Source organism: Phaenicophaeus curvirostris, chromosome 8 (genome assembly GCF_032191515.1).
Source record: "Phaenicophaeus curvirostris isolate KB17595 chromosome 8, BPBGC_Pcur_1.0, whole genome shotgun sequence".
Classification (NCBI taxonomy): domain Eukaryota; kingdom Metazoa; phylum Chordata; class Aves; order Cuculiformes; family Cuculidae; genus Phaenicophaeus; species Phaenicophaeus curvirostris.
Window position 1 is genome coordinate 32357733 of NC_091399.1, and position 26544 is coordinate 32384276.

At 37.7% G+C, this 26544-nt stretch overlaps 2 protein-coding genes across 5 annotated transcripts in view; one reads left to right on the forward strand and one right to left on the reverse strand.

Annotated features, from left to right (window-relative positions):
• The window catches only part of OSBPL9 (oxysterol binding protein like 9), a 185899-nt gene that overhangs the window by 71734 nt on the left and 87621 nt on the right, over positions 1–26544 (forward strand). The gene's annotated exons all lie outside the window — the stretch shown is intronic.
• The window catches only part of EPS15 (epidermal growth factor receptor pathway substrate 15), a 49586-nt gene that overhangs the window by 22103 nt on the left and 939 nt on the right, over positions 1–26544 (reverse strand). For all 4 annotated transcript variants that reach the window (XM_069863112.1, XM_069863113.1, XM_069863109.1 and 1 more), the window contains exons 2-12: positions 18434–18475; positions 14783–14872; positions 14413–14460; positions 13295–13390; positions 12807–12872; positions 12243–12368; positions 11732–11791; positions 9958–10158; positions 8360–8505; positions 7628–7787; positions 3976–4061 (exon numbers count right to left, since the gene is read on the reverse strand). In XM_069863112.1, coding sequence (XP_069719213.1) covers positions 3976–4061; positions 7628–7787; positions 8360–8505; positions 9958–10158; positions 11732–11791; positions 12243–12368; positions 12807–12872; positions 13295–13390; positions 14413–14460; positions 14783–14872; positions 18434–18475 — 1121 coding nt within the window. The remainder of the gene's footprint in view (positions 1–3975; positions 4062–7627; positions 7788–8359; positions 8506–9957; positions 10159–11731; positions 11792–12242; positions 12369–12806; positions 12873–13294; positions 13391–14412; positions 14461–14782; positions 14873–18433; positions 18476–26544) is intronic.

Consider the following 26544-nt stretch of genomic DNA (forward strand, 5'->3'; position numbering starts at 1 on the left):
GATAAAAGAGAATAATTTACTAAGCAAACAAATACTGTTATTTCTCCTGCTTGGGTAGGAAAACTGCGCAGGAATAGAAATGCACACAGGTGTGTATGCCTTAATATACAGCTTTTCCACACTGCTGCTGCTGATAGGCCTCAGACTGTCACAGATGAAGATCACATCCCCTTGTATTGCAAAAGTAGCCAGGTACCTAAACTATGCAACCTGGACTACATTAAACAAGTGAGAGGATACAACACCCACCCCCAGGCAGCTTACACTGGCCAAATCACAACACAAACAATGAATTGGAAAAAAGTAAAAGATGTATTGTCAGGCAGAACAAGAAAAGCTTAGGCAGCAGTCTCAGGCAAAGGAAAACAAGCTGAGTGTATGCAGTCTACACATCACACATCCCCTCCTCCCCTCCAGAAATGTGTCTTTGTTAAAAAAAAAAAAGACAACAGAGACCTACTTAATTCATTAATTCTTCTGAATGCCTCCATTTCTTTTACAAACTATGTGGTACGTCCCCTGCAGGAATGCTGAGTGACTGAAAGAGCCCAAAACAAGTAACAGAATTGATTTATTGGAAATGACAGATTTCCTGGATCATAAAGTCCCTTACCACATCATCACTTAGGCAAAAAACCACCACCAACAACCCAAAAAGAACTGTGGTCTTGCCAACAAAGGATGCTTGTAACCAATCCAAGCCAATTTCTGAAAGCAATACAATTTGCCTATGTATTTTAATAGCACTCAGGTCCGGAGAATCTCATAGCAAAAATCTAAAAGCAATGATTAAAAAAACCACCAAACTAATATACCATTTCTCCAATGCAGATACTTCATGATTTACAATTAAATACTCTTAGAAAATCCGTAAGTTTTACACTAATTTGTGAATGGAGCAATTTATAAATGGGAGCCAGCATATTGCAAATATTTGTTCTAGCTGACTCAGGTCAATGTTTAGAACCACCTTAGTGACAAAAGCGAAAAAAAAAAAAAACCAAAACCAACAAAAAACAGTTCTTTGCCATAATAAGTGGCAGGTGACTACTCACAGAGCTGGTGGTATTATCTACCCTCACAGTTGCTCAACATTTCTTATTTTCACATATACTGGTAATTTTGGGAATTCCTACCGTAGCGATACTTCAGTTTGGCAATGCTAGAAAAAACGCCTAGGTTTTACCTTATTTCTTCTCCCCTTTGTTCCCTGCAACAGCTTCGTTACTTCCAAACCAGAGGCTAGATGAAATAATCTAGCCTACATTGAAACTCTTACCATTGCTTTGCCAAGGAAGCTGTAGATCTCTGAACTTTGAAACGAAGGCTTGATGCGAGTGTATGGTGGGGAGAGGCTGTCCTGGTTTTCTGAGTTCATTTTGCTGTGTCTTTACTTTTGAGGGAACAATTTAGCAGCTTTACAGTCCTTCTAACCTGATTTATATTCAAGACAACATAACTGCTACTGTCCAACATATGTGAAGGATGGCACCTCTGGTGAGATACATATACTAAGTTAAGCTCAATTACTTAACACCCTTACAGAGGAACACAGTGTTGGTAAAACATGAAGAAATTCCACTAATTTGTGGGCTGTAGCTAGCTTTGAATGCACAAAAGTAAAATGGGGTTTGCTGGGAAAAACAAGGTTTTATGGCTCAAAAAAAACCCTATTAAGAACATCTGGTCTAGCCTCCCACAATGCTGATCAAAAAAGCTTCAAATAACTTTCTAAAAATATAGAGCAACTGAAACAGAATTTACAGGCAGCAGTGCTCGCAGGCTCAAAATGATGCAGATTCCACAAAGTCGCTAAGCAAATCAGTCCCCCTACCAGAGGGGAAATTACTATCACTAGTAAGTGTTCTGCATTTTTCTTTTTTCATCTGTTCCTCAACCTCCACCTTCCTGACATTGTTTGCATTGAATTAGATTAAAAAGCTATTGGCTTCCAGAAATCTTTCCCACACAATCCGTTCAGCCACAAACACATCACCTCTTTGCTCAGTCTCTCAAAAAGCTGTTTTCCCCACGTTGTCATTTTTTTGGGCATTTCCTCTGCTACCTTTTTTTTTTAAGTACATTTCAAAACCAGATTTAATTTCTATTATTTGGTCTCAGAAGTGTAGCTCCCATAGACACTTCTCAATGGAATCTTGAACTAGAATTATTACATATTGAGTTCAACAATTGAACCTTGTTTAACAACAAAAAAAAAAGGTTACATTTTTATAACTATCAAGACCCTAAGTGTACTTCACCAGTTATAACAGAAAAGTGGATTTCCCAAGATGAAAACGTTTCCTACATTTACCACAAAGGTTAATTCGTTGCCTAGCATTGCCACCTGTGCTTGGGAAAGGAAGAGTAACATTTACTCTGTTACCAAAATAACTCCTCTACAGTGGCTAAAGGATTTCCAAACAAAAAAAAGTGAAACCACACAAACCTCTTACTATGATACTTTAGTTTGACAATACAGACTTAAGCCTATGATTCTTAATCCAGTTCTGTCCTGAACCTCTGTGTCCTTTCAAAATAAATTTCCCCTTTCTAAGAAAAAAATACATACTAACAGTTGCCCCTACCACATCTTCAACAAGCTAACATCATTCAAGTGTGTCTTAAATAACTGCCCAGGTATATTTGCCACTGAAGAGATGAAAGCAATGGTTTTCCAAAGGCCATGGCTCCTTCATAGCTCACAGTATAAAAAGAAAGCAAGACAGACAGATTGGCTTGCATGTTCAGCTGCAAGCCCATCTACTGAAAACCCACTGCATCTAAAAATTTATGCTAGTGAACATTTTATTTCCTGCTAAGATAACAACAGCAAATATACATGGTTGTAAATCATATTTCAGGTTAATAAATGTGAGAGTCTAAATTGGAATTAATATAACCGAAAGAACAACAGAGGAAGGCATAACAGGGAGAAGTGAGGAGGCAGTGGGAGTAATATGAGGGAGAATAAGCAGTCAAAGTGAAAAAACATTTATGTATTGAGGAAACAGACTGTGCTTTGACACATTGCCAAATTAAATTATTCCTACAAGTGATATGAGTAAAGACAGGCAGATTTCATCATGACAAAGCACCCTGACCTATAAAATAGTAGAATTAACTGTTCTTAATAAAATTTTCAGTAGATTTATGACAGTACTGAAAAATCACTGAAGAACAGTATCTTTTGAGAGTCTGACAAAGACTACACAACATAGAAACATAGAATAGTTTGGGTTGGAAGGGACCTTAAAGATCATCTAGTTCCAACCCCCCTGCCATGGGCAGGGACACCCCACTAGATCAGGGTACCCGTACCTGAAATTGATTTTATTAGTCACTTGAAGTCATCTTCTTAATTACCTTAGAAATAATTACTGGAACCCAAGGGTCTGCAGACCTCAAATTAAAACAATTTCTCTCAGTGCAACAGTTTATTTTACTAAATGGAATACAGCATGTCCATCTTCACCACCACAAAACTGTAGCAGAGGTCCACATGCAAACCGCCATCTTCCCACTCTCCACCCTACACGTTTCTTCTTCTTTCCCATCTCACTTCCTTACTGCCACTAGAATAAAAGCCCTTAGAAGTCCATCTACAAATCAAGGACAACTGATACCAATTTAGTTCATGGTTCCAGCATCCTAAAGATCTGCTCTATTCTCATCTGCCAAAAAAGATGGATAAGAGAGAATATTTCCACCTCAGGATGCTAAGATACCCAGCCCTCTGAAACACACCCAGAAGGTATGATAGACAGAGCTTTCACAGCCTTGCTGTTCACTCACCTGAGCAAAGAGTAGAAGTGTTAAACAGTATCACAGATATTTACAGACATGCTAACCATTTATTTTAGCAAAGCAGACTATTACCACTTGGTTCTCTTTTATGTATGAAATTGTATTTTAAGAACTAGTAAGTAGCACAACTGATAAAGGCAACTATGACTATTCCTCTCCTTTACCTACCTCTGCAGGTCTACTATTTCATTGTTTAATGTATCAAGTTCTTTAATTGCAGAAAAATCTGCTACAGAATTCGGTCCTTGAATATTCTGAAAGATAAAAAATGCATACTGTTAGTTTATTGTTTACGCTATCCAAAGCTATTCACTTGACTTTTTGTGACAGCATGAGCTATCCTCATTAACAGCTTTTGCTACCATAGTATTTGAAACCTTCAATCTTATAAAAAAAAACCCAAAATAGTCCAGATGCTATATTAACAGAACACAACATACATCCAACACATTTAATAATTCAAACAGCATTTGTCTCCCATAAACTCTTGAAAACTTCTTGCACAAAAGCACAGTACACCTGATAATATAGAAAATAAAATCTAATTCTAAAATTATTCGTCTTGTAGTTAATATTTAGCTGGCTTCCTAGCATTCACTTAATAGCAGTCTGGTTTGGTTACTACTTTTCTGTTTATATTTCTTCACACTGGTGATTCTCCTGTTGCAGAGTACAGACCCATTTGCAATGCTTCACGTGATATTGAGCTAGTTTAACTTGAACCTCCAGAGTACTGAAAGAAACTTCGATAATGCAAAGCCATATTCTTTCGATAATGCAAAGCCATAGGTAACTTACACCTGTAAGTTACCATTTCCTTCATGTAATATAAATTATTTATTTTTAAAAAGTACACATAAATGACTAGAGAACAAATGCTGGAGACAAATTAGCAAATGCTTTAATTGTTCTACTGTGCCGTATCACAACATGGACATGTTCAGGAAGCCACAGGTGCAGTAACTACCTGCTATAAATACATCAGTTCCTTCAGGTCTTCAATAAAGTCATCCAGGGCAAACACAAAGTTCAGAAGAGAAGTATATACATAAAATTAAAAAAGGCAAGGGATGTTCCTACAATAATACAGAAGTCCTTAAATGCTGAAATTTCTCTAAAGACAAATCAAAATACTATTAACTACATGTTGATACTCAAGCTCATACTCTGGAAAAAAAAAATAACAAGAGCCTTGAAAAGACCTAAACAGTAAATCTGAGGATACTGTGGCAGAGAATATTATTCATCAGAACTATAGATTATTCACACATTTTACTAGAACAAATGGCATAAACTAGCAATAATCCCCCCATACAGCTATTCTTAAACCAGTTAGCGTACAGCTTCTCAAGTGGGAAAAACAGCTATGAAGTTTAATCCTGTTCTAAAGGAATTACAAGGGAGTTTTATGGAGTTGCTCATTGTTTTCCAATGAGAAAGTTTTTACTTCTTCTAAGAAGGAGACAGAAGGAAAACATGGATCTACTAGTTTCAAAAGCACTAATTATTTTCAGGCCTCCTCCTCTCATCAGTTAAAGAAATTCTGTGCAAACACCAGAATCAGACTTGAGCAAAATGTAGTTAAAACTTATTTTGAATTGTTCAGGAGAACTGGTGCAGAGGAGGAACATAAAAGCCAACATTTTAGCTTCAATACACAAGTTAAAAAACAAAGGTTAGAACTCTCTGCTGCCATTTGCTGCACTGCAACACGCATGCGAACAATGAGTTTTAATTCTAAATAGTAATAGAAGTAAATTCTTGTCAAAATTCTTTAAAAGGAACTTGCATGTAAGTTTAAGTTTTATGGCTGGTAACACAAGTCCAGTTTGGTGCGTACAAACAGTACTAGGTAAAGAAACACAGCAACAAGTACTAGGCTGCTGCTGCGTCCCATTCACAGGATCTATATTCAGGCCCCACTCAAAATTGAAATAAATTTCATTAGTGTGGCAATAAAATTCTGTAAGGAAACCAAACATTACGTAACAGCAATATACATATATATGCATTCTGAACGTCTAGCAAGAAGGATAAAGTTAACTTTCCCTACTTTAAAATGGATGGCCATTATACTTACTGATACTCCTGCTACTACCTTTACATTGGCCAATTCAGAAGCTAAAGCCTCAGGTGTGTTTTTTTAACAATGTAAGCCACGCCATTTCATGAAAATCAGCAAAAAGTCTATTTCTGCCTACTGCTTTCATTCTTCAGGCTCAGTTCTTGAGCAATAATATTGAAGAAACGGGTTCTTTCATATCAACAAGGCAATATCTCCTTTGAAAAAGCTCAACGTGAGCTGACGGTTCAGCTCAATCTAGTAAAACATTCTTGGTAAGGTACAGGGCTAACTAAAACCTAACTTAGCTTCTTTTACCATGTTCTTACTCTCATCATTTACATTAGCAACGCAAAAAAAAAAAACCCAAAAACCAAACCAACTCTCATTGACGTCTTTGAGATTCCTATAAAAACAACTTAACACATAAAGAACCACAGTAATGAACATGGATCTCATCTAATGTGTTCTGATCACTACATTTTCTGCAGTATTATCAGTAAAACCATAAGTATTAGTCCTAATGATAACTGTGAACTGTCACACTGGGCTACTGCTCTGTCACCACTTCCCCAGCAATTTCATCAGTCTAAGATGTAATGTTTTCTCTTATAAACTTATGCAGCACATATCACCAACAGGTAAAAGCCACAGAGGTCTGGGTTCAAGGAAGAACCTTGGGGTTCCTCCAGATGAATAACAACAGAAATCAGCAATAATTTGAGATTGTAACATATTGTGACACTTAAGAAGGGCTGTACTGTTTCAGTGACTATGTAAGAGTCTTAGAAGGATGTTCACTATTAAACCAACAGACAGTAAATATTAGAAAAGCAAAGATTCTCTAACCTTGAGAAAGCAGAGTTAACAAACTGACAGAATAATAAGGATGAAAAGCAGAGTGGTGCAGAATGGAAAAAACAGTCCAAACTAGAAAAGAGACATAGAAAGGAAAGCAAACATACAAAAAAGATTAGTAGAGCTGCAAATAAAGCAATTACTTTTTAAAAACAGAATGTAAAAAGAAATTAGATAGCAGTTGCAGAAACTCAAAAATTGTGCCAAACTTTGAGTTTCATTTTTTCAGGTGCAAGTTTTTCATTCTGTTCAAGAAAGTTGGAGAATTGGGTCAATGTTTTGCACAACCAAGAAAAGGTAACCCACATCAGTCTTCGTGATGCGTAGTGCAAGCATTTGTGAAGACCTCTACCATTCTAATAAATACAACTTGAACTGCTGAGGGGTAGTCTACTGCTGAATTAAGACAGATGGCAATTAACAGACTGAAGACATTTAAACAATCTGTGAAGTATAAAATGGAGGGCCATTTACTTTTAAAACTTTAAATATGTAATTCTAAACTTCATTTAGCTCACATTGTTTCCAGACTTCTAAAAAAAAGAAATGTAAAAAAAGTAGTCATGAGCATAGGAGAAAAACACTGAACTTGTGCATGTTATTTCAAATGCAAACTAAAATTTTACACATGTAGTAGAAAGTCTATTCTTTCAAAACAGAATAAAGTGCTTTCTCAACATAAGATCTCTCCGCTTGGTTGGCAGGCATAATAAATGACAGCTTCATTTTGAAACATGAATGAAACAGTGTTTTGTCAATTCTTTGCACTTAAGACTTGTTTTCTTACAGATATTATGATAAATTGAAGGTATGCCAGTACTCGAGGCACTTCTTGCATAGCATTTGAAACTATCACTCTTTGTTTGACATTTATACCAAGAATGCCAAACCCATCCTTACCTTCTGTAAGCCAACACCTCTGTCTGAAGGTGGAATCATCTCTGGAGTCAGAGCCTGAGGTGGATCAATGCCCTTTGTTAACTTCTGATTAATTAAATAGAAAGCCAAAGCAAACTGTTCCTTTGAAAGCTTTCCACAGTCCTTTGTGTCACAGAGAGCCCTGTACAGATACGCACATGAAATAAATACTCAGTTCTGCAAGAATAGCCCTGTTTATTGTACTTGCTGTCATTTAAAAATGTGCATATTCCTAGTATACATCTCTTCTAGAAAAATACAATATAGAAGTAAGGCATGGTAAAAAATAGCAAACATTACTCAAACATACACAACCACTTCCTCTCCACATGCAAAGAGCTCTGTTATAGTTAAGTTCTGATCTGCTGAAAGGCCGTACATGGATAGTAGCTGTGTTTAGATACACAGCCACACTATGATGTCTTAAATGCAGGGATTTAGCTGAAGCGCAGTATTTATTTGTAACAATCTGTGTTCAGGAGTTTTACTTCCTCCTCTAGGAGATGACACATAGCATAAATCTGTTTTCCCCTCATTTCTCTCCAAAAGCAGAAGCAAATGAGTTACCACCGCCTATACAAAGGCCATGATATTATGTACAAAAAAAAAAAACCTTCCAGTTTCCAGAAATGTCAACATAGCACCTTCCATGAAAAGTGCTAGGAACCATGCCACCAGTCAAACAGCTGTCATGGAAAAAACCCCAAACCTTACCAGATATGTGCAAGAAGAGCAGAAGGCAGTCCTGTCTTCAAGAATAGTTCTCTGGCTTCCACACCTGACACAAATCCATCCATGTCCTTGTCAGTTTTCACAAAGATCTCATCATACTTAATTTTGTCTGCAGGCGATACAACCCACTGAAGGGGGGCGGGGATGGAAGAAGAAAACACAACATAAACCAAAACAAAACACACAATACTAAGATACAGGCCGTTCTGTTTTCAGACAGTTACTTGCAAAGTTACATAATTCAAGGACTACAGCACAGATTTTAAAAGTGATATAGGTACCTAGTTCATGAACCAGTTTTATGCTCCAAAATAGAGATGCACAAAGATCCACAAACAATCCCAAAAGCAGAAGCAAAGCATTTACAAGGCTGGTCAATACTGCTCTTTCTCTATGCCTATGTTATTAAAGGTATTCCCTGCAGCTCAGTTCTCCTCCCAGAATAGGGCTGTACTTTCATCCCTGTGCTCAGTCACAGCCCTGCTTACTGTCTGGCTCTATCAATTTTATTCCTCTTTACACAGCTAGAGAGCTTCAGCTGGAGGCCCCAAAGAAGTGCTCAAGGCCAGCCTGTTCATAGCTGGCACCTTCTAAATTGTAGAATTTACCTCCAATCAAGCTAAAGAAGGGAATTGGAGCCACTTCCCTCACTGCAACATTTTTTCCAAACACTAAGCTACTACAAAGAGGGTTGGGGTTTTTTTGAATGAAATTACTTTCAGGTGCACGCTTGTGGACACTAATTTCAGCATACAAGGATACCTAGATGAATCGCAAATGGTGCTGTACACAAAAATACACTGAAACACCCATCCAAAAGGGCACTGCTCTGCAACATACACAGCAAGACTTACCAAGTAAACTACCAAGAAGAAAACCTTAGCACCTCCAGAAGATGCTAGTTTCTTACTAATTACTCAAATATGGGTACCCAGATGACTAAGCACCTTCTTATGCATCAAGTACCACAGCTCTTACCTTAGATTCTCCCTCTCAATTCCTACCTATCTTGAATAGAATGTAGAAGTTATTATCTGCTTGGAAAGACATTTTCCCCAACATCTGCAAAATGACCAAGATTAACAAAGACGCCTGGGGGCAGAGGTGTCAAGTTTCTTAATAATTATATTTGAAACAAACACCACGTCTTGCGTGTTTAGGTGGATATGACAGACCATTTGTGGTTTTTTTCCATTGATTACATTTATCTATTCTGCTTTCATTAATGTCTTCTTCAAATTGCAGGCATATGCATCCATAAAACTCCAGACACATGCCTGCCACAATTTGTCAAATCATCTTCAGCCAGAAAACTTAGGTTCTGCAAATGCATACGTGGACAATATTTTTAAACTGTTTTCTTAATATTCTGACATTTGAACTCGATGCTTTGAAAAAAAGCAGAAGATGAATTTTGTACTTTCTGCCAGATCTCCCATCAGCCTCCTCAAATTCATCAACCATTCAATACAGTAAGAAGGAAGCTAAAAACTCATGTCAAGACTCTTCATACAGGCAGTCTCCAAAGCACAGGATTAAGAACAGAAATCTTCTAACCCCAAAAAACTTCAGAACTGTACCTGTGTTAATGGTGGTTTGGCAGATAGAATGCCTACAGGTGGCAAGGATGGATGAGACTCTTTGGTAGCTGCTGAAGATGGAATTAATGGCATTGCTCCTGGAACACTAATAGGTTTTCTCTTGGATGGTGGCACCAAAGCTGCAGGCAAGGACATTGGCACTGGTTCTTTCTCCAAAGCACAGTACACCAAAAACATGGCCTGAACAATAAAACAAGGTGTGTGGATGTAAATATATTAGAAAATTATATATATAAATTAAAGAATTAGCTAAGAAATAGCTTTGTAGGGGTTTTTTTTCTATTATGTTTCTCCTTTACAAGCCCCCTCAATTGAATTGCAGTTTATTGCCTTCTACTTTCGCTTACTGAATGAAGTTCAAGATCTTTTAAAATTCTACAATGACTCTCCTAAACATTACCAAGCTGTACCACCACTTGTGAAATTTTATTTGGGAGAACATTTTAAACACTTAACTTTAATGTATTCACTGTTTTTGCAGGAGTTATTCCATTCAGTAACTGTTATTTTGTTGTGTTTGTATATTTTAGTGATTCAGTAACTATCGATCAAGACACAGAACTGCATCTTAAATAAATAATCCTTTAAAGATTATCAGTTTATCTCCAACATCTGCCTAGAGCATATCAATCCTGAGTTCAAAGCTGTATGTCTGAAGAACTACAGCACAAACACAGGAAATTGAGTACAGCACCAGTTAACTAGTATAGTCATAACAGAATTGGTTTCAGAAGAAACTGAAGCATATAGGCACCTGAAGATAACTAAAACAATATTCAAACCAGCAATTTTTACACTTTCATCCTTTCTCAAAAATATATGTGACGGCAGAAAAAGGTAAATTCATCAAATTTACATTACAAAAAACACAAATTGGTTGTCCATAACATCAATTCTTGGCAATTAAAAACATTTTTAACCTTCTTTTTGTGCTTTTGGTTGTTTGTTGGTTTTTTTTTTTTTTATTTTGACTCCAAAAGGATAAGCTATAGTTTAGTTTGTAGAAATTAAAATTAAAGTCTCGCTTTCATCCCACCTGAGGGCAGAAGGATCACATTATTTTCTCAACATTCTTGCAGTGCAGATCTCAGTTAAGGTATTTTGTTAGCTTTTCCAAACCTTTAAACTTAGGCTTGATATTTCTCTATGTAAAATGAAACCCTTTCCTCCAGAGTCAACATCTAACTCCTTCCTCTCCAATTCACTTATATGCAAAACCAAGCTGAAAGTTTTGAGAAAAATTTGATGCGTGATTACTATCACATTCAAAACTTATAAAAAGCCTCCCACTCTCCTCTCACTTGCCATCTCTTGGGGGAAATGAAACTTATTTACTGCTTATTACGTTATATCATCAGTCCTGGCATTAATAGTGTTAAAATTCTTCAAAAGTTCATAGCAAGGTAGAATTTATACATCATTTATTTAAAATTGTCCTCAAAGTTATATTGAGGCATTCAAGTACTATAAACAATCTAAAAGTTAAGGTAGAACTTGTTCAGTGAAATTACTCAGTCTCTCATGGGACAGCAGATCGCAGGTATAAGTTTTTAATGACTCCTTTAGTCCACAAATAAAGTTACTGCTGTGTAATGAGAGACATTTGATAAACTGACAGAAACACCAGCTAGTACTAAAACTGAATGAAGGCAATGACTGAACCACACAAACAGACAAAAACTAATACACAATGCATGTATTTTAAACCTCCACAGTAAGGCTTTCAGAATCCCAAGAGGCAGAAGATACTTACAACTGCAAACTCATCTCGATCCAACATTCCATCACGGTCAATATCACTCAATTCCCACACCTACCAATAAAAATGAGAATATAGGGATGTTGGCTTAAACTGCAGCAGTTTCGTATTTAAAGCTTCATTACAAATAAATGTACAAACAGCCTCCCTCCACCATATCTTAAGTTCTATCAAGATTAACAGCATTAATTTTCAGTGAGCTGCATACGTTAACATAAACCATGCAAAAGAAGAGAGATTCTTAAGTTAGAGACAGAGTGCACTAATGGCACCTTGCTCTAAACAAAACATTAAAGAGTACATATAACTGACACTGTGGTAAAATATAAAAAAATATTTATTTATTTTACAGTTTAACAGTTCCACATGTGGGGGTCACTCCATAAGACAGTATTTATAGTATTTAATAGTTAGGCCTATTATCTTCAGTTTGAAAAACAGATACTGCTGAGTGTAGCACAATTATTATTTGCAAATTAACAATTAAGTAGAAAGATATTCTTACTCGTCCTAAGATATCCACTGGCAGTTTCGAGTTAAGGAGTACAGGTTTCACCTTATCCCCTGACAACAGTCCATTCACAGGATTTAGGCTGTCAAAAATAGCATCATACTTGGCCTTGTCTTCCAGCTGCAGGGGCAGAAGAAAAGTATTGCTTATGGAAATAGTCCCACTGGTAGACTAAGAAGCAGTAGTTCTTTCAAAAGTATGAACATTTTTTTTAAAGTTACAGTTGGAAACACACAGACTGCAGATCCTGATGCTTAAAAACAATATACATATAAAAAAAAGATTATTCCTAAGTTAGCTACAGACTCATCCAAAACCCAGTGTGATTTATTCTTCAATTATTTTCATGGCTTCGGATAACTATTCCCAGTAAACGAAATTTGTAAACATAAAGAGATTTCCCAAGGGACAAGTGTTTTTAAGAAATTAGGTCTACCACCCCAGTTACAGATTTGATACAAATGATAATTTATTGTATGTTATAAACTATAGCTGACATTTTTCTCAGACTTTTCCTTTCTTGCAAACCATATCATAGTTCTAGGTAACAGCCTCTACCTTAACAGCCCATGGTACATCACTTGATGCTGTTCCACTGAGGAGCAAAGGACTACTAGTATCAGTCTGAAAAAAAAAACAGGGAAAAAAAGTGTATTAAAAGACAATTTTTTCTGATCCAACAAACCCACTCCCTTATTGGAGAAATTGCTCCTTCTCAAAGCCAGAACTAGCTACTCATGCCCTAGTTAAGGACAGCAAAATTTACAGTAAGAAACTGGAAATGTTCCTCCCATTAAGGACAACACTAATAGAACAAGTACCGTACACATTCAAATTACATACAATCTTATTTTTAAATCCCCTCTAGCAAATACAGCATCTTATTCATTTTCCCAATTGATTAATTTTCCCCTACTGTAAGGCCCTATTGCCCTACAATATCACTTTCAGATGTGTTTGGCATTTATACCAAAGATTCCTTACTGTTGACTTAAAAGCAGATCTTACTAATGAGTTGGTACGTTCAATTAAAAAACAAATCTTACAAATCTTGGTGGAGGAACAGGCAAATTAAGACTACTCAGGGAAACGTCCAATCCATTCTGTGCACATGCTACGAGTCGCAACGCCACAAAAAATTCCTACAGGAAAAATGAAAATTTAAATGATTTCTTATGAGAAAACACCCAGATTTCAGAATAAGTATCAGCTTTTCTAGCATTGCTATATATACAAAGGGGCTGCAAACGGCTTCAAAGGGGGTCACAAAGCAACAGAAAGCAGCAGCTGGCAACCACTGAATTCTTCCAGTGCGTCAATGTTTTTAACTGCCAGCTCCAAGCATTTAGTGGCTTCTGGCTAGTGCAGCCAGTTCTCAGCACTCAGTTCTTCTATGGCAGAGCACTGAAAATTTAAAGTAGCAATTAGAACTGTTTATCTTGGAGGAACTGTTTTGATCCCAAAGGTGGCAGGTGATTGATGGGGAGGAAAGAAAGGTACATGAGGAAAAAAATGAACCAAAAGAAGAAGTCAGGAAAAAAAAAAAGTTTGGTAGATGCTACAAGCTCTTCCTTTTCCTACCATGGGATGAAGCAGCTCCCCATCTGCCACCGTCTAAGTAACTATACTTCAAACAGCAACAACAATGCACAACAGAGTTTTTCAGTAGCATCACTGATACATAAGTCTTACTGCTATACTGCTCACAGCTATAACTTTGTAAGAACAACTCCAAACACTAATGACTGATACACTTATGTGAAATTCACTGAAATTAGATAAGTGCGAATTCTGAAGACTTTAATAGAATTTTAACTGCTGGGTTAAGTTTCCTCCAATATTAAGAGTAAAAAGTCACCTTTGTAGTAAATACATTACATTATTCAGTACATTACAGTACATTACTTCTCAGTTTATTGTATTGCAGAGCTATGCGACAGCGCATTTTATGACTTGGAAGAAAAACTGATGAGGTAACTGAAGGCTGCTTAATTTATTGTAGCTTACACTGACATGGGAAGTATGTATTTAGTTCCGGTAACAAATATCTGAAAAACAAATCGGCTAGCAAAACTACTTTCCTGAACCAGAAATCTAACTTTTATCTTATTTTGAGGCTTGGTAATGGTGAGAGTAACTTCATACATGATATAAATAATTGTACCTGTTTGTTCAGGATACCTTTGCCATCAGTGTCAGCTAAGTCCCAAATCTAAAACAGAAAAAAAATTAGACAGTGTTCTACAACACTGAGGAAGCTGGCAAGTTCTCAGTCCATTTAGCAATGCATTCTTGGACAAAAGTTCAGATCTTAATTTTCATGATAGCATTTATTTGTGGTAACAAATTTAAATATTGTTTTAATTTCCACCACAAACTATATACATAGTAAAATAAGCAGAGCTACTGAAATGGAAAACTATTGAAGAAACTAAAAACACATTAGGGAAGACCACACATCCTGTAGCACCACTAGGTATTCTAATTTACACTGCAGCAAGAGATAGGATAATTAAGTAATTGTCAATAAATACCTTTCCAAGTACCAGATCTGTCAATCCAGACTTTTTCAAGAACACAGCTGCATCAGAAGCTAATACTCTTCCAGCATTAGTGGAATCAACCTGGGAGGAGAAAAAAACCTCACATGATAAACCAGCTCTTGAACTGATGGAATCCTTTCAACGCAACCTCTCAAAAGGTACCACAGAATGCTCAAGTCAACATAGCCACTTTCAGCACAATCTTCAGAGTTTTTTTTAAAAAAGCAGCCTCCCTTTCATAAAAAAAAAATGTTACTTTAGAAGACATTTTGAACTAGATGTTCCAAATTTAATGTTAATAGGCAGGCTTTGGAAATTGGCATCTTAAGCTAACATTGCCAAATTTAAGATACATTATGCATTTATACCTATGCATCTTTCACACTCTAATATGTTTTACAACGTTCCAGAAAAATACACAGTTTGTTCCATCTGTCAGTACACAACTAAGACACAGATAGAATAAGAATTTTGCCAAGATGAGCCAGTTCAGAGCAGAAATGAGGAAGGCAGCCCAGGTCTCCCATGTCGTCAGCTAGCACCCCAACACAAGCTTATGCTTACAGGTCATCAGTCAAGATTTAGATTAACTCCACTTATAAAATAAAGAAAACACACTAGTATATACGCAGACAATCAAATATCCACTGCTTTAAGTTTCTAACTATTGATGACGACTGCTTTTCAAGTTGTTCAGTAGAAAGTTTCAGGTACAGACAAGGCCCAAGAATGTATCAAGTTATGCAGTAGACAGGGAAGCTTGTTCACATTAGGCTGTCATCTGAACCTATCTAGTTAGACCTTTGTAATCACAGGATTCTCTTCTTGATGTCCTGCAAAACACTTGATTTGTAAGGATAGAGAAGTCTCAAGAGTTTGATTACATTTAATTGTGCAGCTCTGAATTAATTACTGTTATGGTCTGAAAAAGAAGGTTCTGTTTGAAGATACTTTTACCACCCTAGAAGAAGGAAATGCTTACTCTCTGAAGTGAAATATATTTACACAATGAAGAAGTCAGTGACAGTTTTGGCAATCAACCAGCACGCATTTCTCCCTGAATCAATAGGAAGGTCATTAAACCAGATCATTATTCAATTTCCTAAACAAAAACAGTACTTCAGCTATACCTTCAGGTGGAAGAACAAGCAGTAAAATTTATGTTGCATAAACGAAGACAAGGAGCATAGGTAGGAGGTTTTTCTCTGATGAGCAAAAAGCGGTTTTCATAGCTGGGTCGGCTAACAACTCTCTTTCTGTAAGTTGCCTTTTGTAGGGCCAGAAATTATTAGAAGTTAAAAACGTACAGTTAATGTCATTAGATCACAAGTTAACAGAGAGAAGTACTTCAATTCAGGATTCATCAAGAATTCAGCAGCAGCTTGGGTATACTGCTTACGTGCTACACAGCATCACAAGATTAGGCAATTTCCTACTACTTTATCATTTGTCTTTAGATTTACCTTTTAACCTCAGCCTGTTTTGAAAGTAAGTCTAGAAAAAGTTAAACAAAAAAAAAAAACCATTTTATTGGAAAAAACATGTCTCCATTGAAAGGTTAAGATTTCAGTCACGCTCAAAGTACAAACCCTGGGATTTACACCCATTCCACAACACACGTTATTCAAGATTAATTACTCAAAAGTTTGTGACAGAACTGGAAGCATACTGAGTGTCAGAGCTCTTAGGTGATATATTCATTCTCAAGTTGCATGGAATGCTCTGAAGTGCTTCTGGTATGAAAAGGATAAAAACATGCTCTACCACCACCATAGGACAAAGTGGGGAATGTCTTTCTAATGTTTCTACTCCAAAAACTCACATCTTATCTAAGGGAGGGAAGGAAAAAGTTACCTAGTACGACTGAAAGTCTTAAGACACAGGACGATTAAAAGCCACTCTTTAGGACGAGTGCCTGCAGAAAAAAGTTTGGCTGAGCAAGTCAGAAAATTAATCTGGAAAACAAATCCATTGGCATAACTTCACTAACAGTAACATCATGTTTAATGAATTCCTGTTCCTGTATACAGCTAAGACTGCTGGACAACAAATAGTGCTCCAGTTTCACTAGGCTATATATTCCAATAAATGCAAGATGCCAAGTCATTTAGGAACCAGTATCACATTTGTGCTTATATCCAGTTTCTTTACCCAGCTTTTTCCTTCACATTTCAGTGGTTAAGCAATTACAGTCAGGAGGAAGAGACAGACAGGCATGTGGCAAAGATGATACGTGACACTGACAGTCAGTAGCACTGAGCTAAGACACCTGATGTCCAAAAAGTTATTTCCTTGCCTTTTCTTGTGCCCTTGGGATCCTCCTAAGGCTTTTAATGCAATGCCTAGATAGACACACAGTGGATTTGTCAATCAGAACAAAGGAAAACTTTGTGAGGGTGACATTATCTCCTTTAACCTTCAGGAGCCACTTGAACTTATATCAAATTAAACTCTCTTCTTGTTTAGCAATTTCAAAACTGCTACTCTCTCACGGTAGGAAAAAAACAACCTTGTTAAAGTAAAACAGAAAGCTCAAACTTTTCAGGCATCATAGGTTGATACACTTTAACTGCTGGTTTATGTGCTTGATAATGGGACTAATACTCTCAGCACAATCCAAAAATAGAGTATGGATTGAAAGCATGGTCTTCTCTCTTCCCTGGCAGATAAGCTTACATGCTAATGTTGACACCCAACAGTAGTTCCTAAATAAACAAGTCGCATAAACTACATCCTGTCTGAGGACAGACAGGAACATTACCAATTGCACAACAGGAAAAAACCCTTCACATAAGGTTGTTCGGTTGGTTTTTTTTACAGGGTTTATCAATTACTCATCAGGTCTTTGTATTAAAAAAACTCAACTACTTTGAATTTTTATACAGTCATTCACTTAGATATATGAAAAATCTTAAGAAAATTTAAACTATGTTTGTACAATAATGCATATTATGCACATAGCATAGCTGAAACAGCTAGTTTTCAAAAAAGCTGGATTTATAGGCATTAATACACCTTATTTTTGCTGGGCCTAAATATAAAAAGACAGATTATAAATAAAATTTATATTTTTATTTTATTTTATTTTCACATTATAAAGTCTAACGATTTGTATCTGCTGAGCAAAGCTGCAAGAACTACATGCACGCTTTTGGCATTCAGTGGCCTTTCATCCAAATTTCACTCCTTACAGCATCCTGTAAGAACCTCTGTAGATAGCCTGAGAGAGACGCTAGTCTTACCTCGCACTAACTGTGTCACAAATACAAGAAATTCAGCTTCATTTGTAAAAAGGAACAAAGAACATATCAATATGGTATTTCAGGAGGACTTACTCCATTCCAAGTGCTAATAGTCTGCATATGTGTACATACACACACACATAACTGTAAAGTGATGCATACCATACATACCTACCAGACCCCTAGCATATCAAATAAGTTATCCTACAACCAATATTAAACTTACACTGATATAGCTCAGATCTTAGTGTTAGTTACTATAAAAACATATTTTAAAGCAGAATAATTTTCCCTTTCCTTTTACTCTTTGTACACCATTGGCCATGCTGACGTCTACAGCAAAAGACTGTTCTTTCTTTAACTACTAAACAGTTCGTTCTCTCAACAAGACCATACATACCTGCCGATAGAATTTCTCATACACAGGATTTGCACTCGATAGCTGTTAGAGAGAGAAAGAAAGATAAAGTTAATCCTAAAGATCCAATTTCAATTCCATTCTCCCTGGACAAATAAAGAATTCAAAGAAGCATTAAGCATTTATATAAATATATTTATTCTGTAAGATGATGACTGTGACAGCTCTTCATGCTGTTAACTTTTAGAAGACTCAACTCCTGTTTAGAAGACAATGACACTAACTGCTATCAGATAACAATCAAGAGAGGTTACCAGGTTAGGCAGTGTGAAACGAGTTCTTAAGCAAGATCATCTATAGGCAAGAGAAGAAACCTGAAACAATAGAGGTCAGGAAGCACTTTCTAATGAATACAAAGCAATATGATTTTATTTCATTATCCACTGCATCATTCTCTAGAATTTAGTGTCATAATACCATAAATCTGTAAAGTTTTCAGGTATCCAAACCAATTCCTGGATTCACAACTAAATCCACAGCAATGGCGTAACAAAAAAAGTAATATTTTAACTTAGTTTTTTTGTAAATTGAATCCTTGCCAGAGAACTTCTGCCTTTTTTCTGCTGCCATCTACCAGACATTCAGTGCTCACCTAAACTTCAGCGGACAAAAAAATACAACAGCTTCCTTGGAAAAGGCTCTTTCTTCATGAATTTATTTTTAAACTATTCTTCAAAACTCTAAAAAAAGCCATGCAAAACCTTATATCCTGGCCTATAACAAACAGCTTTGCCCAAGAGATTCCCAAGAAACATATTGTCAGGGTTACCTCTCTTCCTCAATGTAAAAACAAGCACAAAATCAGATATTGTTTTCATAAAGCACACATTGCCCAAAACAAAAGACTGTGCTCATGACTGGGTACGCATCTACGCAGAGGATGACCCTAGGATTATTGCAACGTGCTGCCCTCACAAACTCAGCTGAACATAAGTTAAGTACACAATATATAATTAAAAAAACCCAAAAGACAACAAACCACACAAATTCTAATATCAACCAAAAATAGCATTCTCCCCTTTAAAAGGAACATAATCTTAAAACAAAGGATTTACAGACCTTCCTACACACAAAATCTAAACAAGGTAGCTTCTTTAGCTTTAAAATTTATAAGTTTGCATTAAAATATGGATACCAACAGTATTCTAGATGTTGTCATCAATCATACAGGTGTGGAAAACACTAATACAGCACATATTAACAGTGACAGCTTAAAAAAATCCAAATACATTGCCCTATAGCAACGGGTAATACACCTGCTCTTTGGGCTCAGCACTTTGATGTTCACAGTTGCCAATTATCAAAGAATATTAAGAGGGGAAGTTTGGTAAAAAAATAGGGGTTTAGTGTGATCTTGTTCAGCTACAGAATGCGTGCAGGATCACCAGAACACCCTGTAAGCAAAATTATAGGGAAGAGCTAGAAATAAGGGGAGAACTTTCATTCACATCTTGACACTTTGTTATTCAGCAAGTACACTGCCCCAGAGACATTTCATTTCTTCTAAGGGCCAAATGGCCTTTCTTGATTCTCTAGTTCTTTTGTTTGTTTTTTTTTCTGGGAGGGATGAGCTTGCGGGTTGTTGTTTGTTTGCTGGGGAGCGGGTGGGAAATACTTCTCACATAGCAAAAATTTCATATGCTGGGAAACCCGCATTGGTATTCACTGCGACACCTCCATTTATACAGCTGAGCCTTGCTCTGACTTTGCCCTGGTACCCAAAGACTTTAATTATTTCAGCTACCAACTAAGCAGGCATTTGCATGTCCCTTAAAATAGCCTGATGAAAAATACTGAAGTTTTGCCAGACCTCTGACTAGATAATATCAACATAACAAGTGACACTTCCAATCGCTTTCCAGCATGTTCCAAAGCACGCTATTTTCTAAACTAAACCTCAAATGCTGTACCTACCGACTCAGCTACACTTCCAACAGCAATCCAGAGGGAGGTAGTTCTACTAAACATTCAAGTACTTCATTTATCATGCACTACTTCATTATAATTTGAAAATAAAGGCACAGAATCATATTAAAGCTATGAGCAGAAAATTAAAATTGAGTTGGCCGGCACATATGCTAGAAATATCAATTATCATGCATCGTCATCCCCCTTGCCCAATATCACTCTTTGTTCCGCCAAGTGTTTCAGTATTACCGCCAAACTGATCATTGTCACTCCTGGACAGGAAACATCATTATGAAGTCCTAAAATGAAAACGCTAAGTGCAAAACAATCTTTTAACTCAGCACTTAAGAGTACAAGCCAGTAATTCCTATTTATTTCATTAGTGTTTCCAATATTCATTTTAACATCAGTATCACTGCAACAACTGGAATTTCCTGTGACGCCAAATAGAATAACAGTAGTAAAAAAATTTCCCAGGCTATTTTACTCGCAGTAGACTTGCTTTTCCTTCAACGCATCCCCTACAACAAAACAACTGATACAAATATAGGCTAGGATATTCTTTTCTTCTGGGATAAGAAGAAAGACACTGTGCAACATCCTTCAAAGTACTCCTGTATAATTTACCTGGCAAAATTATTTTTATGGGATTTATAACAATCAATTGCAAAGAGTAACTTCAACTTGTTTTCCATGCAAAAAGGAGAGAGGGAGAAAAGGTCACATTCCACAGCAAACAAAAATAGAAATACAGTATTATGATTCCATTTAAAAGTTTATCACTTTGTAGAAGTAGAGTCTGTTCTAGTAATTACAAGCTTTTGATACTAACCTCTGAACTTTGGACTATTAACCTAGGAAATAAGAAACACCTTCAGGGACACATGCCTCTTTCACGTTCTGATGTCAATCAAGACTTTATATCCCCATGTTTTCATCTCTCTGGCATTCTCACATTTAGGCGTAATAAGATACTACTACCAGTCTGTCCACCCCATCCACCCACAACCTTCCTTGCACAGAAAGGTTTAAAAAACAATCAAACAAAAGCTGTGCACAGAGGGAGGAAAAAAAAGAAAATTTCCCCCTCCAACCCAAATGAGACAGAAGGGGAGAAGCAAGCTTTTCTATCTTGAGTCAAATCCAAAACATTGTATTCTATCATGATGCAAAGCTCTAGGATTCATTTTAAGAGTTTCCAGGCCAAACAACACAATCTGGTTCCAAATGTTCTTTGTGTAGTTGTAGTGTTCTTTGTTTAGTTGTCCTCTTGCTGTTTCCTGGATCCCAAAAGGACCCAGTATGGAAAAGAGCTGTTCATCTAAAACACTGCAATAATCCCAGCTCTCTGTTCCCAAGAAGGTAAGAAGGGATGGGGGAACAAAGCGCAAGCAGTTCCTCTCAGTGCTCTTGCAGCTCCTGCTAAACTTCGAGGATATGAGAATAATCCAGAATGAGAAGCATAACTACTGTGGACCATCCTACCTGGAACCTCTTCCACAACAGTGGGTAGCCTGGACACTGTACAGCTAGGATTACAAGCAAGAAAGAAAACAGTAAGATAAAAGCCAGCCAGCTAAAAAGCAGGTTAAGTTTAAGGTAAGGTGGTTTACTTACAATGTCCTTTCCAAACAATAATTAATTTGTTGCTTTTTCCCCTACTGCTTTGCTGTCTTATCCAAAATCACAGAATCAGAATCACCAGGTTGGAAAAGACCCACCGGATCATCGAGTCCAACCATTCCCATCAATCACTAAACCATGTCCCTCAGCACCTCATCCACCTGCCTTTTAAAAACCTCCAGGGAAGGTGATTCAACCACCTCCCTGGGCAGCCTCTGCCAGTGCCCAATGACCCTTTCCGTGAAAAATGTTTTCCTGATGTCCATCCTGACCCTCCCCTGGTGGAGCTTGAGGCCATTCCCTCTCGTCCTGTCCCTTGGGAGAAGAGGCCAGCTCCCGCCTCTCCACAACCTCCTTTCAGGTAAAGAGCAATGAGGTCTCCCCTCAGCCTCCTCTTCTCCAGGCTAAACAACCCCAGCTCTCCCAGCCACTCCTCGTAAGACTTATTCTCCAGCCCCTTCACCAGCCCCGTTGCTCTTCTCTGGACTCGCTCCAAAGCCTCAACACCCTTCTTGTGGTGAGGGGCCCAGATTCATGGTAAAGCTTTCTACCACTTTCCATTCTACAACCAAGCTTATCTCCTGCAGATTAACAACAGTAATTTTCTATATATTTGCACACAAATATTACCAGTTCCTTCAAGATTTGCCATTTTCGTTCCCACTGAACAGCTGAAGCACAAAAAGAAACTCTGCCATCTTCTCTCTGCATATATTCCTGTCACTGCATAATTAACAATGGTTCAATTTAATTTTGAAACCTCCACCATCTTCTAACCAGGACTGAACAAAGCCTGTGTGACACGGAAAAGCAGCTCCATTGCCTTTTTGGATATAGCTATTCTCTAAGATGGTTGATGCAATATCAATAAAAAAAAAAATCAATTCTATCTGCTTCAGGAGCAGCCTCCACTTCACACAGGTTTAAATATATGCATATTCACATTTCCTCATCTTTAATGAAGGACAGAAAGAGGAACGACAGATCTCCCACCCCAGCAAGAAGAATAAACCAAGACCTTAATTTAACATCTTGTTGATCCCTTAGAAAATAAAAAAAAAAAAATCAGAAATTTGCCAGGCACCTCAAAAGCTTTGGCATTCTATACAACATACACTACTAAGACTGTCACCCATACTTGCAGTGTTTATATCCTGTGTATTCCAGTAACAAGATGTGAATCCCAGCAATGTATGCATTAGACAGGTATCTTGCTTAGTCTCAGCTGTAATATTCCTTTTGACAGCACAGCATTCCGGGCTCTGTGACACAATACTGTAACTTAAACTGAGACTGACAGCTAATTAGGATACAAATTCACATTGCATGACTCTGCCTTGTTTACCTAAGCAGCTCACAAATACTTTTATATGATGACTGCCACATTTTTCACAAAAAGTATTACACGACATCGTGGAAACAAACGCAAAAAGTTATCTTCCCATTCTCCCTGAATATTTCTTTACAGTCCTACTCCAAACTGTGAGTTTCCCCTCAAACACACAAACAATTTTTCAGAATAAACCACAAGTTCCATTTGCATAAGCAACAAGAATTTTTTTAATGTCCACATTACACCAGCTTTCAACAAACCTATCTTCCCCACCTTCGGTGTGCGTTTTCCAGATCTCCAGTTTCCTCTTCTTCCTCCCTAAATTCACTAAATGAAACAGGCCAGAGAAGCAACCAACTCTAGAAAGTCAGAAATACAACTGCTCATATTGGCTACAGCTTAGAGCTTTCCAACAACAGATGACAATTTGTGAGGTAGGAACAGTTCCTTCTCATTCATGTTGCTACCTTGCTTCCAAACTAAGGGCAACCACAATAAAACATTCCCTCGGTAGAGGTTTTCTTAGAAGTTCCTTATTCAATTCAGAGTTACGCTCACACCATAACATTTAACGAGCAAATGCAAGTGGCAACAAGACATTGCAGAAGGGGGGAGATCAAAATGGGGAGAAAAAAGATACGTCAGATTATTACTAAACTGGGTGGATAATCACCTTTATTTTAAAACACCCTTTCAAGCATACTTGGTGTAATAAATCCACCTCAGCTACACAGTCCTGAAGTACTTTTACTAATAAGCCAACAGAATACAATTAGTACTAAGAAGTTTCAAATAACTTACACAGAGCTTTTGATGTCCAGCCTTCTCAGACACTGCAGCTGCAAAGTCATCTGAAAATACCCTAGTCTTATTTGGAAATACCCAAGTTTACAGACATGTTAAATCACAGTCAAACCAAGCACGAGAAGGGGAAAAGAAAATTCGACACCATTGTGTGACTGACTGCAGGTTAATATGCCTTTTGTTCTCTGCATGTGGTCTACAGCAGAAAGTACCCATCTGCATGCTTTTTATTGCTAGTGTTAGTAACTGATCTAACCGCAGCCAGTAACTGTACCTCCCGCCCCCATTTTCACTTCCTTATGCTCATCTAAACAGGTTTAGAGTATTTAACATTATTTGTTATGACCTTTCATAACTCTGAAATTCCAGAAGTTAGAACCCACATTGAAGAAACTGTCTTTAGGCTTCCTTGACTTTCTAAGACGATTCTTGTAGGATGCAACAAGAGAAAAAACCAACTGAACAGAAAAGAAATGTCCACAGAAACGGTCAACAACAACAAAAATATGTTCCTCAATTTAACCACACCGATGTAAGCTGTAGTCACAATGGTTTTTAGGATACTAGTGGTTTTTCTGCTTCTGTCAACATTATCACATTTGTATTTAGTCCCCCTTCCATGTGACTGAAAAAGTAAATAAATTTTACAATGAAAGGATTACACAGCCTGTAAGCAATAATGTCTTGCTGTAGAACACACCAGAGCAGACACGCCTCCCTCCCCTCTCCCCAGATAAAGAGCCAGAACAGCCCACGCCTTTAGTCCAACAGAATTAAGGCTGCTGGTCTACATGAACACTTTTCCTCTTCAGGAAGGAGATGTTTTGAACTTTTCTTTTGCTTGAAGACTGTTAAACAAACAAACAAAAAAAAAACCAAAACAGAAAAGGCTAACCTAACATGGTTTAATATTAAATCAAGCTCTCACAGAAGGTACTATATTAATACTAATACATATAATATGTATATTATACACATAATAATGTATCTTTACATCTTTAAAGACACGTTGATTTTCTCAACATATCTTAAGTTCATCTTTTCACTGAATGACCCTCCTCTCTTTCCTTGAAAGACCTGATGGTTTTCTCAAAGTCAACTACATAGGGGAGTAACTGCAAATTGAGTAGCCTTGCTACCAACTTTCTAAATTTACTTTTATGGGCTTAAGTGATTCACACTTATTTACTAGATTTACTTTCCGTACATGCGATGCTTTACTATCATAGAATCATAGAATGGTTTGGGCCGAAAGACACCTTAAAGATCACCCAGTTCCAACCCCACCTGCCACAGCAGGGACACCTCCCACTGCATCAGGCTGCACAAGGCCTCATCCAATCCGGCCTTGAACCCTTCCAGGGACGGGGCATCCACGACTTCTCAGAGCAACCTAAGCCAGTGCCTCACCATCCTCACAGGAAAAAACTTCCTCCTAACATCTCACGCAAATCTCCCCTCTTTCAGTGTAAATCCATTACCCTTTGTACTACCGCTGCACTCCCTGACAAAGCCTCTCCCCAACTTTCCTATGCCCCTCTGGAAGGGTGCTATAAGTCTTCCCTGCAGCTTTCTCTTCTCTAGGCTGAACAACCCCAACTCTCTCAACCTGTCCTTGTATGGGAGGTGCTCGAGTCCTCAGATAATCTTGCAGCCTCCTCTGGACCCACTCTAACACATCCTTCCTGCGTTGAGGCATCCCAAACCAGGATTGTGTACACTAACAGGCCTGCCTCAGGCTTAAATCAGGTAGGAATGAGAATTTCTCACATCACTGCTAAAAGAGACAAAACAGTACCTAAAAGTGCAGTCTATTAGATATGAAATCTCTTGGGAGCAAAACACAGTCATAGCAACATAGAATAACTTGTACAAAGCAATTTACCACTATCTGGAAAAAAAACTGCAAGCAACAAAAATTTCAGCAAATTGAGACCACCTGAGCATAAAATGGTGCTGAGATTCTTCAAGTTTTAAGATCACCTGCACACCCCCTCCCTATAAGGCACCTGCAAAATCTGCAAAAACAGTGTCCCCACACCACAGGGCCCACTTAAAACAAGGTAAAATTATTTCCAAGCAAGATCTCGGGAGCTAAGTTTCTGTTAAAACCACAAATTAGGTTCTCCCTTCCAAGCTAATCTTCCTGCACAGTGCCCACGTGCACCCTGGTACCTCTGCTCCTGCTGCTCCTGGTGGTGCCAGCGTGGAGTTCTGGGACGGAAGCTGGTGGCTGCGGGTACAGCCACCGGGCACAGTCACCATGGCTATTGCTTATGAGCCCTCAGTGAACTCTCCTCGCTTGTGTCCCAAAGCCACTGGGCAGTTTGGTTCAGGTTTAAACCCCGCACCTAGTGTCTTTACCAAAGACAAAAGAAGTGAGGCCAGTAGGGCTTGGGAGGGGATCCTGCCCTCTGCTCTGCTC